Here is a 14,560-nt window from a genome sequence, read left to right as displayed (position 1 = left end):
ACTGCCAGTTTTCGCTGTTTTATCTTAGTTTTTCCCGTGCTTTCTGTCCTCAGTTTGTCTCTCCTTTATGTACTTCTGTCCAAAGATTTTTTTTTATTTTGATCAGAATTCAGATTTGTAGACTGAAGAATTTTCAAATTGAGTAGCAGTCTATGACATGCTATGTGTTATCTTTTCTAGACCAGGAATACCATTTTTATTATTTTGGAAATTTAGAAGCCTAGAGTAGTAAGGTGCTTTAAAGCTATTGAGAAGTAATACTTGATTCCAGTTGATGTATTCCAGTATGGTTGAGCTAACATAGTGCTTAGGTTTCCAATTGTTTTACCCTAATTAAATCACTAAAACAAGATATTTTGCCATGATCATGTTTATGTTTGTAAGATCCTCTGTTTAATCTGACTGTTGTTTCCAACAGTAGTGACTTGGCTTCAAATATACATTATTAGCTATAAAGTACTTTGGGATGTTGTGTGTCTGCAAAGTAAATGGTTTATATTATTTCAGTTTTCATTATCTGTGACTTGTTTTTAATCTTATGATTTATTTCCATTCCTCCAAACTGCAACCTTTACTTATCTTTGAGAACTTTTGTGTTTCTTGCTCTGAAAGAATATTGATGTTAATGGCCAATGAATCCTCATAGTACGTGTTTGATATGTTATGTGATTGACGTATTGTGGCAGCTCGTCTGTATTGTCAGTGCGGTTTTCAAGAAGTCAGTACAGGCAATGCTGGAACTGTGGTCCATCATCATCATCAGTGATCACTTGTAACCAAATATGATTCTTCTGGTGGTTGATCTAGTCACTTGTGGGTCTTGAGATGACTGAAGAGGCCGATCCATGATTCACAAATCCTATTGCAGTGTTGTCAGGTGTAGGTCATTGAAGTGGTGGTGGATGTAGCTGGTTGGGCTTTTACCAGTCTCTCCTTGCATTGCAGCTGCTTAGTCTCAGCGACATGTTGGAGGTATTCTTCGAGCTGTGCAGTCTCCTCATAGACAATACTTCTCTAGCTTTTCCTATCCTGTGCTAATTTCTCCCATCCATTCAGGTTGATGTGGGTCTTGATATTATCCTTGAACCGCCTTTTCTGCCCTCCAGGAGTGAGCTTTGCATCCTTGAGTTGGCCAAACAGGAGTTGTTTAGAGGAGAGGGAGTTAGGCATACAGATAATGTGGCTATTCCATTGCAATGATGCATCCCTGTTTGACCCATCTATCAACTTTAAAAGATGCTGTATCACTCATATCATGGTATAAGAGCTGCAGGATCTTGGAAGTATTTCTTCGGGCACCCGATTTTAAAAAGTACCTGCTAAAGGGCAGGACGATTTACAGAGTCAAATGCTTTTGTAAGGTCTATGAAATGGAAAATTTTGTTCCCAGGCTTTCTCCTGCAATTACACACTGTAAAAATTATGTCAGATGTTCCTCTGGCTGGACAGAAGCCACGCTGAGTCTCAGGAAGGAGATCTTCTTCTAGAGGTGAAAACTGGTCACAAAATTCAGGTGAGCACCTTTCCTGGTGTAGAGAGGAGGCAGATGCCTCTATAGCCTTCCTTTAGGATTTCTGCTGGAATTCCATCAGACCCAGTGGCCTTGTTGTTCCTCAATTTCTTGCAAGTTGTCCGCATCTCTTTAATACTAGGAGGGTTACTCATGTGCTCCTTCATGGGTCATTGTGGGAGCTGGTTGATGAAGTCATTGTCAACAATGGTGTTACAATTAAGTAGTTTCTGAAAGTGTTCTTTCCATCGAGTATTGATGGCATCATTGTCCTTTGGCAGCCTTTGTCCATCTTTGGAGCAAAGGGGGTTTAGGTTACAATGTTGTGGGCCATACACTAGCCTGGTGGCAATTAAGAAACCCCTGATATCACTAGAGTCAGCAAGCTGCTGTATATCTAGGGCCCCCTCAGTCCACCACCTAAATAGACTGACTGCTCACTCATGACTGGATTACCGCATCCAGTGGGGTCATCAAACTGCAGTCTGAAACAAAAGCATATTAATTTTGGAGCCTGGAATATGTGGATATTTATGGACAGTGAAACCAGTGATTGGCTTGAAAGACAATCTACCATCATCTCGAGAGCCAAGAAGATCCCAAATCGATCTTGCCATCCTCTTTGAAACGCAATTGGCTGAGAAAGGACAGTTGGAGGAGGAGAACAGTGGATACACCTTTTTCTGGAAGGGGAAATCAGCAGAACCCAGAATCCATGAAGTTGGATTCGCCATAAAGAACAGTATCATCAGTCACCTCTCCAAATTGCCAGTTAGCATCAATGAGCACCTCATAACTGCATGCCTTAAGCTCACTAACACCAAATGGCTGCAACTTTGAGTGCCTATGCTCCATCCTAGACTCACCAGACAATGTTAAGGAGAACTTATACACTGACCTAGACTGCATACTATTTGATATTCCTAAGTAAGGTCATTCTTCTTGGCGACTTCAATGCTAGAGTTGGCAGGGACAGCGACTCCTGGAAAGGCACATTGGGAAGGAAGGTGTTGGCAACATCAATTCCAATGGAGTGCTCTAACTCTGAGTGTGCTGAAGATGACCTGACCAAGTGTGGACCACCACCTACTATCACCCAGTTCAGAATGTGGAGACTGCATTTGATGGTCACACTGATCTCTCTGTTTCTCCTTCCTGAAGTGTGGCACCAGAGGCTGAGAACTCCTGGCGTTTGTGGTGCACTATATGTATTATTGCTCACTTATTTGGAATTTTTGATTTTTACAACTATGGTAGATAGGGTTAGGCAGCCCCTTGGGATTGTGGAGATGGTTTTATAGTTTGAGGTGTCCAGTGTGAGATACACAGATCTTTTCTCTGATGGGGAAAATGGTTTGTGATGTGCTGTTTCTGCTGCTTTTGCAGAGCTTCTGTGTGGTCCTGTTACAGGGTTCTGAATAATCTTAATTTCTTCCCCCACTTTGGTACTGGTCAGAATCAGATTTAGTATTACTAGGATTATGAAATTTGTTGTTTTGAGGCAATAGTACATTAGGATATTAAAAAAGATAAACTGAGTAGCAAATGATATATCTAAATGAAATAGAGAACACATTTGAACACTACTAACAGTTCTATAAAACTAGTAGTAATTGACAGAGGAGTTTATACACAATGTGCGAAATCAGCAAAAAATACCAAGTGCAGTTAAAGAGCTGCCTTCATACAATGCTATCGACAATTGCATCCTCCAAATCTTCTTTTTCATTGTAACATTCAAGGTATTGCCGATACCTTCAAATTATTTAAATTGAAGTGGTGAAATCTCCCAGCTGTTTCTGACATCTCCAAGCCCCAATACCTGAAATTGCAGTGAGCAAAACAGTTCAGGATTGTCTTGCTGCTTATTCCTCACCAACTACCAGTGATAAAAATCACTGCTTTTTGAACACAAACATGCATCTGACACTATTTAAAAGCTGATTATTCTAGGTTTGGTGTAGCATCTAATGGCCATACAAGTGTAGTGACTGATGCTAGTTAGAACCTGTTCGGCAAGTCTCCTGCCCCAATTAAGCAGCAGTGTGCCAAATAAACAAAGGGAATACTGGCAATTTTCTCGATTAAATTTTTTTCTTAGAGATGCCCTGATTAACTGGAATTCACTGTCTATATCAAAAGTAAATTTAGTGCATAAGAAGTTTAAAAAATGGGTAGTTTACATGGGTTAATAGTCCATTCAGAAATCGGGTGGTGGAGGGGAAGAGGATGCTCCTGAAATGTTCCATTGTGCTGCAGATTTACAAGATGTTGATGGGACTGCACTTGGACTATCGTGTACAGGTTTGGTCCTCCTTAGGAAAGATATTGTCAGTCTGAAGAAGTGTTTTACACGATGGTTCCTGGACTGTAGGGACAGATTAGCCACCCTGTATCTTAATTCCTTGGACTGGTGAAGAATGTAATCATGAGTGTTATGGATAAGGTGAACAGCTGTATGAGTATCTGCAATGGGCTGCCAAAGGAAGTAGTTGAGGTGGGTATAATTGCAACATTATAGAGGTATTTTCTTAGCTACATGAAGAGGAGGCATTTGGAGGGTTGTATGTTGAATGCATACAATTGGACCAGCAGAAGGATGATTGGGATGGATCAGTTAGGCTGAAGGCCCTGTTTCTATGCTGTATGACTATGACTCTAATTTGAAGTGTTTCCCATTAGTTCTGAAGATGAACACCTAACCCACAGAAAGTTGTTGGTGAGGTGCAGTATTACAGTGAGAAAGATAGGAAAGGAGGGAGACAAGCTAGTGGTTTACTGAGGCTATCAAAAATAAGTTTATTAGGTGAAGAAAATGGACACCCAGAAAAATATGCAAAAGATGCTAGTATTCTACAGCCACAAATATCCTAGGCTTGCTGTTAGAATATAGGAAGCCCAGCAGCCAATTTCTGCACGGTAACCTACTTTAAAAACAATTTTCATGTTGTCACTTTAATAAATAGTGGCTAGGTTATGGAGGAATGACAGGATTTGACTTCAGCTGAGATTTGTGCTCTGGTCTCGAACAAGCTTTGAACCTAGAAAAGTAGTATATACTGGCTGCATGACATGACAGACTAGGCACCTGTTCATTGAAACATTCCTAGCAAAGGTAGTTTACTATGTAAATTTAAGCAGGCCTGTCTCAGGTTAGTATTCACATGCAGTACACAATTCTGGGGGTGAGTAGTGCTTTAAACTAAAATTGAAAACACGCAGTAGTTTTCAAACCTGTTAATTGCTTACAAAGTTTTCTGCTTCATTTGTACCTGTTTAGAGTTGGTTAAAAATAAATTATAGGTACTCATAACAAACAAGTATTCCCCAGTATCAAATGTAAGATTTATACAAAAGTAACTAACTTCATTGATCACAAAAACTAAGTTTTGGTAAATTGTTTGAAATGCCAATATACAATGTCTTCTGATGTTTTTTTAAAAAATATGACAGTAGGGCAAAATGTTATGAATTCACAACAAACTTTTTTATTAAATAGAAGTAAACCACTAAAAAACAAACTTATAAACAACAATTCTGTAAACACAATGTATTCTACATACATACTTTATACAACACAGTTATTTACATGCAACTTCAACAAGAATTTGGCACACAATATTTGCCAAGGGGGAAAAAAACTACAAAATGTTGTTTATCAGAAATGTTTCATAAAAACACAATGCGTTTCTACCATGCAAATTTTAAGAGCTTCACAAAGGTTTTATGGCACAAGATGAGAGCTCCAGGCTCCAGTGTTTTACAGTTTTTAAAAATATCACCAGCAGTGTCTTTTCATGTAAATTTTAACATGCTTCCATAGATTTGTTGCATTACAACCTGAACATTGTCAAGAATGAAATCAAAAGCCATGTTCCACAGGGAGTCAGCAGATTGTTGGATTAGCCTGTTAGAAAACAGTAAATATAGAAAGTATAATTTTCCTTGGATTCCGGTAAACAGTGACTTACTATAACAATTATGCAGCAGCCTGGAGCAAAAATACATCAAAAGTGACTGCATCAAATTATAAAAGATGAGAAAACAAACAAACTAAACTATAACAAACTAAAACTTCAGTGAAATTCTGATCTGAAGAAAAATTATCAATGATTTGATTGTAAGCCTATATCCAAAATATTAATTCTTAATTTGTCTGCAGATTTCTAGATATGTTAGAGGTATTTAACGACAATTCAAGACTTTCTGCCAAAACCACATTAGTACAGATTCGTATCCCCACCTTCCCACTTAAAAGAATTACAGGTACTATCAATTTGTTTGGAGACAAAAGGACAGAGCTAGTCACTGAAACTATGCAAGATCAAACTCTATTGCCAAAGTAGCATGATCCACTGCCAATTCTGAAATGCACTAATGGTTACCATGCTTTGTACTGATGTCATTTAATTAATGGCATTCAAATATGAAATGCTAACAGGTATTTTATATTTCAATGGTAGATACTAATAAAAGCAGATAACATTTGCATTGGTGTCATGACAGCTTTGAAGATCAGCCAAACTTGTAACACAGATGATTACTGTGGACACCTACCTTACAGACTGGGTAGCTAAGTTAATTTTCTTAACAGTGGTAAAATGTTATGTATTACTATTGTTTATTTTCTGTGCAATAAGTTGTATACTTAAAGCATGAAGTTCCAAGCCTTAGAGTACCAGCAAGGTTTTAAACTATAAGAATAAAAATGAGAGCTCCGGAATTAAAGTTACTTCAAAAGGAATGAAAAACTCAAGAGTACCAATTACAGGCAAGAGAAGAATCATGTATGATTTTCCTTGCACATCAAGTGCTAAGTTCAGCAGCCTTTCCAGAAATGTCAGCAAAATTCAAAGACTTAAGACTTTATAACTGAATGGTTAGTAAGGGAGTGGGGGAGGAGAGCAGGAGTCCTTTGGTATGAAAAAGAAAACCAAGGAGTCTTTAAGTTTAAATAATGTGCTTCAATTTGAAGTCAAGGGTAGGAGAAATGCAAAAACTACTGATAGGAAGGAACAAAAGGAAGGAATTACCATAGGTAAAGGTGACAGTTGCTGATTATATGATGAGGAAAAGCATTCCTAAAGAACAGAAAAAGTCCACTGCTGCAAAGGGTAAAGATGGCCTCAATCTGATTTAGGCATTGGAAAAAGGACAAAATACTGTGCAAGTCAAGACACTTTCTTTGAAAGAGTATTTCAGATATTAAAGTGTAGAATTGTCACAATGGGGTTAGGTGAGTGGAGGTTATCGTCAATAAATGGATGGATGAATGAACAAAAGGAGAAAGTGTTTAAGATAGAAATACTCAGATTTATGATGGAGTCATGGAATGTACTATCACTAGAACAATTTCAAGGTTAAAAGTTGCTCGATGGGGAGGTGGGAAATGGTAAATTTATTTAGAAATGTACATCAAATGATTTGGAGAATTCCAAGGCAACTATTTAGAACCTAGTTGACTTGGCAAAACAAACTTCAATCCTCTGTAAATCCTAAGCAGAAATATTCTTACGCTCCAGTGCCTTTCTATTATGGACCAAAAGTCAAACTGCAACCTGACACTAATCTTAATATTGGTTGGGGGAGGGGCAGTACTATAATTTGTTGTTTAACTATTTAGGCAAAAATCCCTCTGGGGCAGCACAACAGTGGCAGCAAAATTATCATGTGGCATATATAATGGCAGGAGTCACTTACGCACAAGTTCCTGGAATTTCTGCAAAATGATAATAATGGTGTACGCTGTAGATGCACCATTACTATGGCACAAGCTTTCAGTAAATGCAAGCCCATTGAAGATTAATGGCGTACGACAAGAGTAAGTTTGAAGGCACTACCTTGAGAATAACAAATGTAATACAGTCAGCACCATGAAATTGGACAGAACTTGCAATAATAAATGTTTATGTTGGCCATAATAAGGAAACACAAAGGGGGAGAGTTTTTCACTATAATCATTGTGACTGAGATCACAGAAAATGTGGCAAGGGAATCTACTTTTCCTTAAAGGAGTTAGCAGATGTAACAGCAATGAAAGAACAGTGGGAAAGAGCATTTGCAGAAATCAGATATGCAAAGGAACAAGAATAGTCAACTGCTGAAAATGCTGTAAGACAGCAGTAAAAATACTTAAGCACAATTACATTTAGAACTATTATGGATTTAAAACTGTATGTAGAGTAATGCTGTCTGTTCATGGTACTAAAACCAATATAAAGTATATAAAACAGAAGTCTAGCAATAGTACTGAACCAAGAAGCTACTGGATGTGATACGGGGAAAAATGATCATGAAATGTATTCAAGCAGAATAGGCAAATGACTGATTATTGAACTGGGAAAAATTAAATTATCAAGAGAACAGTTAAGTATTATATGTTTTGAAGGCAGAGAAGTCCATAGGTGAGGAGATAAATACATGTAAAGAATTGGAATTGATTGTGAGGGAAAGGTCTATTCATGTGAATCAGGCATGATCAAGAAGATCAGTTATTTATCAGATCAAAAGACTGAGTTTTATTCAGCCCTGATGACTGCCAACAGTAATCACAGAAGTTATTAGGAAGTTATTAGTTATTAGGAATCTCAGCAAATGGGCAGCGTTGATTTATTTTAACAAAAATCTTAATTATGCAGCATCATGAAAATAATACAATTCAGATTTATCATACATTACTTTAGATGGATTTGGCACAAAGGGATTATTAAAGTGATGGCATGATGCATAGTTTAAAGGAGAAGCTTGAAACAGTCTTGCTGTGTATGATAGGTGACAATTTAAATCTAGGGCCTTGAACAAGAGTAACATCCAATATCTTGGTAACAAAAGGAACAACAAGTTGGGTATTAATAGATCAGAAATGTCAAGAACATCTTTAAAAATGTGATGTGTAAGACAGTTGAGTAGTGGAATGGATTTTAAAATCTTGGAACTGCATTTGTATCCTGCCCACGTTTGGGCAATGGGGAGAGAAAACTCCCAGTTTTTTCCACTATGTTCATAGTGAAATTAGTTTGTCACTGAGACCAAATTTATATTTGACCTCTCAACAAAACAGTAAGTAATGAAATCAATCACTGCAATTAGAATATCAATCACTTCCCTGGCACTGATACAGTGATCAGGAGCATAAAAATATCAATTGATTTAGAATGAACCTTACAATATTGATACAACTAATCTCTTCTACATAACTTGCAAAGCATTTTTCAAAGATCCTAGAAGACCCATCTGTTTCTAACTTGTAATGTTACTCAAAGATCACAGGATGTTTACTTTGGGAAAATGGTAAATATAAGTATAGGTTCAAGATCCATATGGCCAATTCATGCCCCTTCCTTTTTTTCTTACATTACAATGGCTTCCGAGGTTGACCCCATTTTTTGAAGACATTAAAAGCTGGAATCTGCATCTAATTTTATTTAGCAAATACAAACCAATGAGTTGCCTAAATTGAGGAAAAAGCCCTCCTTTGCTCATCTTGCAATCTCTACAGCATAGACAAGAAAGAATAAAGAACTGCATGAGGAATGCAGATTATTGAAAATTTCTCATGTACAATCCTGTGATGCATAGAGGATATGAACAAGAACAAAAGAGATTCATAATTTATGAAAAATAATTTTACATTAGAGTAAATTTAATCATGCATAGCCAGAAGCAACTCCAACCTGGGGACATCATGATTTACGGAATCTAAACTTATATCCCACTAACAATGAAGATTTAAACTGTTAAGACGACATACAAAAAATCATGAACCAAAACTCTAAATTATTTTTATAATTAGCCAGAGTTCAGCAAACAAATAAGATCAACAATAAGTAGAACATAATTCTACGAAGTATACGTGAGGTGAATATTACAGTAAACACAATATATCTTGGCATATTAATGTACTTATTACCTTTTCATGTACTTAATGACGAGGTCCAACTTTTCTAGATCTTTTTCTTCAATGAGGTCAGTACAATACTTAACCACCTGCAAAATATCCTCTTCCACCGGTTCTATACAAATAAGAAAAAAATTAGAGCATTAATAGAAATCCACATTCAAATCTGTTACTTTATTTGTCAAGGACAATGCACCCTGTGCAATATAATTTTCTCTAAATTACTTATTACCTGTCCAAATCTATCACTAATTCTCTGAAACCACTGTGGCTGTGATCTGAAGCAGAAATTTAACAATTGCACCATGCCTGCACCATTTCTCCCATTTTAACAACTAAATAATTCACTGCTGTGCCATGTAGCAAACTTCAATCAACCCTAGCATTCCAGTTCATCTGTGACACTGCCAAGCTGTAGTCAACCATATTCTGGGTTGTACAGAATACTTCAGCATTATATATTGAATAGAAATGGGGCCATCTGAGTTTTATTAAACCAGGACTTTCATGCATTATTGGACCTACTGAAATTGTACTCTAAGCTCTGAAGAGCACAAGAGCTACTTATAAACTTCCAAAATGTATCACTGAGCTGCTATGAGTATGACATCTATTAATCCCATTGCCAGAACCTGGTCTGTGGCCCACTATGCCTAAGCAATTCAAGTGTTTGAGACACATCTTGAGCGCTGTCAATAACCCATTGCTACCCACACTCTTGAACAGTACTCCAGGCATTTAACACTCTCTGGGTGAAGAGGCCCTCATATCCCCTACAACTCACTTCTTTCTTACCCTAAACCTATGTCCTCTATTTTAATTGATCTAGTATTGATATGGGAAATAGTATTTGCAATCTATCCTATTCATACATTTGAAACATGTTCCCTCAGAACCAGCTCAGCTATGGAGAGAACAGATCGAGCTTTTCCAGTTACTCATCATAAATTAACTACCCCACCTCATGCATTCTTGGTGAATATCTTCTGAACTCTCACCAGGTCAATTACATCCTTCCTATAACTTGGTGACCTTAACTGTTTGCAGTACCTCAGCTGAGGTCTGAGCAAGGTTTCATAAAATTGGAATACAACTCCCTACTACTGATTTCATTGAAGGCTAGCATCCCATCTGTCTTCCTCACATTATCTACCAACATTGCCACTTCCAGGATTCTACGAATTTGTCCTCCAGTGTCCCTCCGTTCATCAATACTTTCTAACTGCCATTCTATTTGTTCTCCCAAAATGCATCACCTCACATCTGTCTGGATTAAACTCAGCCATTTTTCAGCCCATTTCACCAACACATCAATATATGTATCTCTGCAGCCACAATCAAAAACCTTACACACGATCAAAAGCCCCACCAGTCTTTATGTCATCCATGGAATTACTTTGCCTCCCAGATCGACAACCAATCATAGAAAACTACAGCATAGAAACAGATCATAGCCCTCCATCCACGTACCTATCCAAACTTCACTTACATGTTGAAATTGTAATCACAAACACCACTTGCGCTGGTAGCTTGTGCCATACTCTCACAACCCTCTGAGTAAAGACATTTCTCTTTATGTTCCCCTTAAACACTGCACCTTTTACTCTTAACATGTGATGATTTGCTGATGATGTTCTGATTTACTTAACAAACCCATTACATTTGTTGCATAAATTAAGCCGCACTAATGTCTTATATAGCACCTATAAGAAGTATTTACCCTCCCCCTTGGAAGTTTCATATTTTATTGTTTTACAACATTGAATCATAGTGGATTTGATTTGTTCTTTTTGACACTGGTCAACAGAAAAAGACTTTGTGTCAAAGTGAAAGCAGATTTCTACAAAGTGATCTAAATTAATTACAAATATAAAACACAAAATAATTGATTGCCTAAGTATTCACCCCCTTTAAGTAAGTATTTAGTAGATATACCTTTGGCAGCAATTACAGTCTTGAGTCTGTGTGAATAGGTTTCAATGAGTTTTGCACATCTGGACACTTCAATTTCTCCCCATTCTTTACAAACTGCTCAAGCTCTGTCAGATTGCCTGGGGATCATGAGTGAGCAGCCCTTTTCAAGTCCAGCCACATATCCTCAATTGAATTGAGATCTGGACTCTGACTTGGCCATTCCAGGACATTAACTTTGTTGTTTTTAAGCCATTCTTGTGTAGCTTTGGCTTTATGCTTGGGGTCTTTGTCTTGCTAGAAAATAAATCTCCCAAGTTGCAGTTCTCTTGCAGATTGAATCAGGTTTTCCTCTAGGATTTCCCTGTATTTTAATGCATTAATTTTACCCTCTATCTTCACAAGCCTTCCAGGGCCTGCTGCAGTGAAGCATCTCCAAAGTATGATGTAGCCACCACCGTACTTCACTGTAGGGATGAATTGTTTTTGATGACATGCCATGTTTGGCTTATGCCAAATATAGCATTTAGTCTGATGGCCAAAAAGCTTAGTTTTGGTTTCATCAGACTATAGACCCTTCTTCCAGCTGACTTCAGTCTCCCATATGCCTTCCGGCAAACTCTAGCCAAGATTTCATGTGAGTTATTTTCAATAGTGGCTTTCCCTTTGCCACTCACCCATAAAGCTGCAACTGGTAAAGCATCTTGGCAACAGTTGTAGTACACACAGTCTCTTCCATCTCAGCCACTGAAAATTGTAATTCCTCCAGAGTTATCATAGGTCTCTTGGTGGCCTCTCTGATTAGTCCCCTTATAACCATATATAACTGTATAACAATTACAGCACGGAAACAGGCCATCTTGGCCCTTCTAGTCCATGCCGAACGCTTACTCTCACCTATTCCCACCTACCTGCACTCAATCCATAACCCTCCATTTCTTCCCTGTCCATATACCTATCCAATTTTTTTTTAAATGACAAAATCGAACCTGCCTCTACCACTTCTACTGGAAGCTCGTGCCACACAGCTACCACTCTCTGAGTAAAGAAGATGCCCCTTGTGTTACCCCTAAACTTTTGCCCCTTAACTCATGTCCTGTTTGGATCTCCCCTACTCTCAATGGAAAAAGCCTATCCACGTCAACTCTATCTATCCCCCTCATAATTTTAAATACCTCTATCGTCCCCCCTCAACCTTCTACGCTCCAAAGAATAAAGACCTAACTTGTTCAACCTTTCTCTGTAACTTAGGTGCTGAAACTCAGGTAACATTCTAGTTAATCTTCTCTGTACTCTATTTTGTTGACATCTTTCCTATAATTCGGTGACCAGAACTGTACACAATACTCCAAATTTGACCTCACCAATGCCTTGCACAATTTTAACATTACATCCCAACTCCTATACTCAATGCTCTGATTTATAAAGGCCAGCATACCAAAAGCTTTCTTCACCACCCTATCTACATGAGATTCCACCTTCAGTGAACTATGCACCATTATTCCTAGATCACTCTGTTCTACTGCATTCCTCAATGTCCTACCATCTACCATGTATGTCTTTCTTGCATGGTCACTCAGTTTTTAAGGATGACCAGTTCTAGGCAGATTTACAGTTGTGCCATATTATTTCCATTTCTTGATGATTGACTTAACTGTACTCCAAGGGATATTCAGTGACTTGGAAATTTTCTTGTATCCATCTTCTGACTCATGCTTTTCAATAACCTTTTCATGTAGTTGCTTGGCATGTTCTTCTGTCTTTAAGGTATAACCTTTTCCAGGATACTGACTCACTAGTCGTCGGACCTTCCAGATACAGGTCTATTTTTACTACAATTGTTGAAACAACTTGACTGCACATTTAACTAATTATGTGACTTTAAAACCAATTGGTTGCATCAGTGATGCTTTGGTGTGTCATATTAGAGATGAATACTTAGGCAACCAATTATTTTGTGTTTTATATTTGTAATTAATTTAGATCACTTTGTAGAGATCTGTTTTCACTTTGACACAAATGAGTCTTTTTCTGTTGATCAGCGTTAGCCAACTTAAGTCCATTGTGATTTAATGTTGTAAAATAATAAAACATGTAAACTTCCAGGGGTGGGATGACTACTTTTTATAGACACTGTACAACTTCAACATAACACCCCAACTCCTGTATTCATTACTTTGACCTATGGAGGCTAAGGTGCCAAAAGTTGTCTTTACGACCCTATCTACCTGTGATGCCACTTTCAAGGAATTATGGACCTATATTCCCATATCCCTTTGTTCTACCGCACACCTCAGTGTCCTAACGCTCGATGTGTAATACCTACCCTGGTTGGTCCTCCCAATTGTCTGCATTAAATTCCATCTGCCATTTTTGAATCCATTTTTCCAGCTGGTCCGGATTCCGCTGCAAGCTCTGCTAGACTTCCTCACTGTTCACTACATGCCCAGTCCTGGTATCATCTGCATATTTACTGATCCAGTTTGCCATATTATCATCCAGATCACTGATATAGATGACAAACAACAACGGACCCAACACCAACCACTGTGGCACTCCACTTGTCACAGGCCTCCAGTCAGAGAGGCAACTATCTACTACCATTCTCTAGCTTCTCCTGCAAAGCCAATGTCTAATCCAATATAATACTTCATATTGAATGCCAAGTGACTGAACCTTCTTGACCTATCTCCCATGTGGGACCTTGTCAAATGCCTTGCTGAAGTCCATGTAGACAACATCCACTACGTCCTCAAAAATACTCTATGATTGGTTAGACACAATCTACCATACATAAAGCCATACTGACTAACCCTAATCAATCCCTGTCCATCCAAATACTCATATATCCAGTCTCTTTGAATACCTTCCAGTAAACTTTCCCACTACTGATGTCAGACTTATGGACTATAATTGCCTGGCTTATTCTTGGAGCCTTTCTTAAACAGCAGAACAATATTAGCTATCCTCCAATGCTCCACTACCTCAGTTGTTGTTAAGGATGATTTAAATATCTGATAGGACACCTGTAATTTTGCTCTTACTTCCCATATCATCCGAGGGAATATCTTATCAGATCCTGGGGATTTGTCCTCCCTGATTTGCTTCAAGACAGCAAACACCTCCTCTGTATAGGGTTGATGACCTTGCTGCTGCTTTGCCTCACTTCTATAGACTGTGTGTCTGTCTCTCGAGTAAATACAGATGCCAAAAATCAATTTAAGATCTCCCTCATCTCTTTT

General features: G+C 38.0%; 1 protein-coding gene across 7 annotated transcripts in view; it reads right to left on the bottom strand.

The window, feature by feature from the left end:
- Nucleotides 1–4,975: 4,975 nt before the first annotated feature.
- rev1 (REV1 DNA directed polymerase) overlaps nucleotides 4,976–14,560 on the bottom strand; it is a 101,664-nt gene continuing 92,079 nt past the window's right edge. For 6 of the 7 annotated variants that reach the window (XM_059964465.1, XM_059964464.1, XM_059964466.1 and 3 more), the window contains 2 exons: nucleotides 9,420–9,522; nucleotides 4,976–5,417 (listed from right to left, as the gene is read on the bottom strand). In XM_059964465.1, coding sequence (XP_059820448.1) covers nucleotides 5,306–5,417; nucleotides 9,420–9,522 — 215 coding nt within the window. In that variant the 3' untranslated portion in view covers nucleotides 4,976–5,305. Of the gene's footprint in view, nucleotides 5,418–7,210; nucleotides 7,351–9,419; nucleotides 9,523–14,560 lie in introns of all 7 variants that reach the window. The other variant, XR_009511185.1, reaches the window with a different exon arrangement.

Source organism: Hypanus sabinus, chromosome 3, assembly GCF_030144855.1.
Source record: "Hypanus sabinus isolate sHypSab1 chromosome 3, sHypSab1.hap1, whole genome shotgun sequence".
Classification (NCBI taxonomy): domain Eukaryota; kingdom Metazoa; phylum Chordata; class Chondrichthyes; order Myliobatiformes; family Dasyatidae; genus Hypanus; species Hypanus sabinus.
This window is presented reverse-complemented; position numbering and strand designations above follow the sequence as displayed.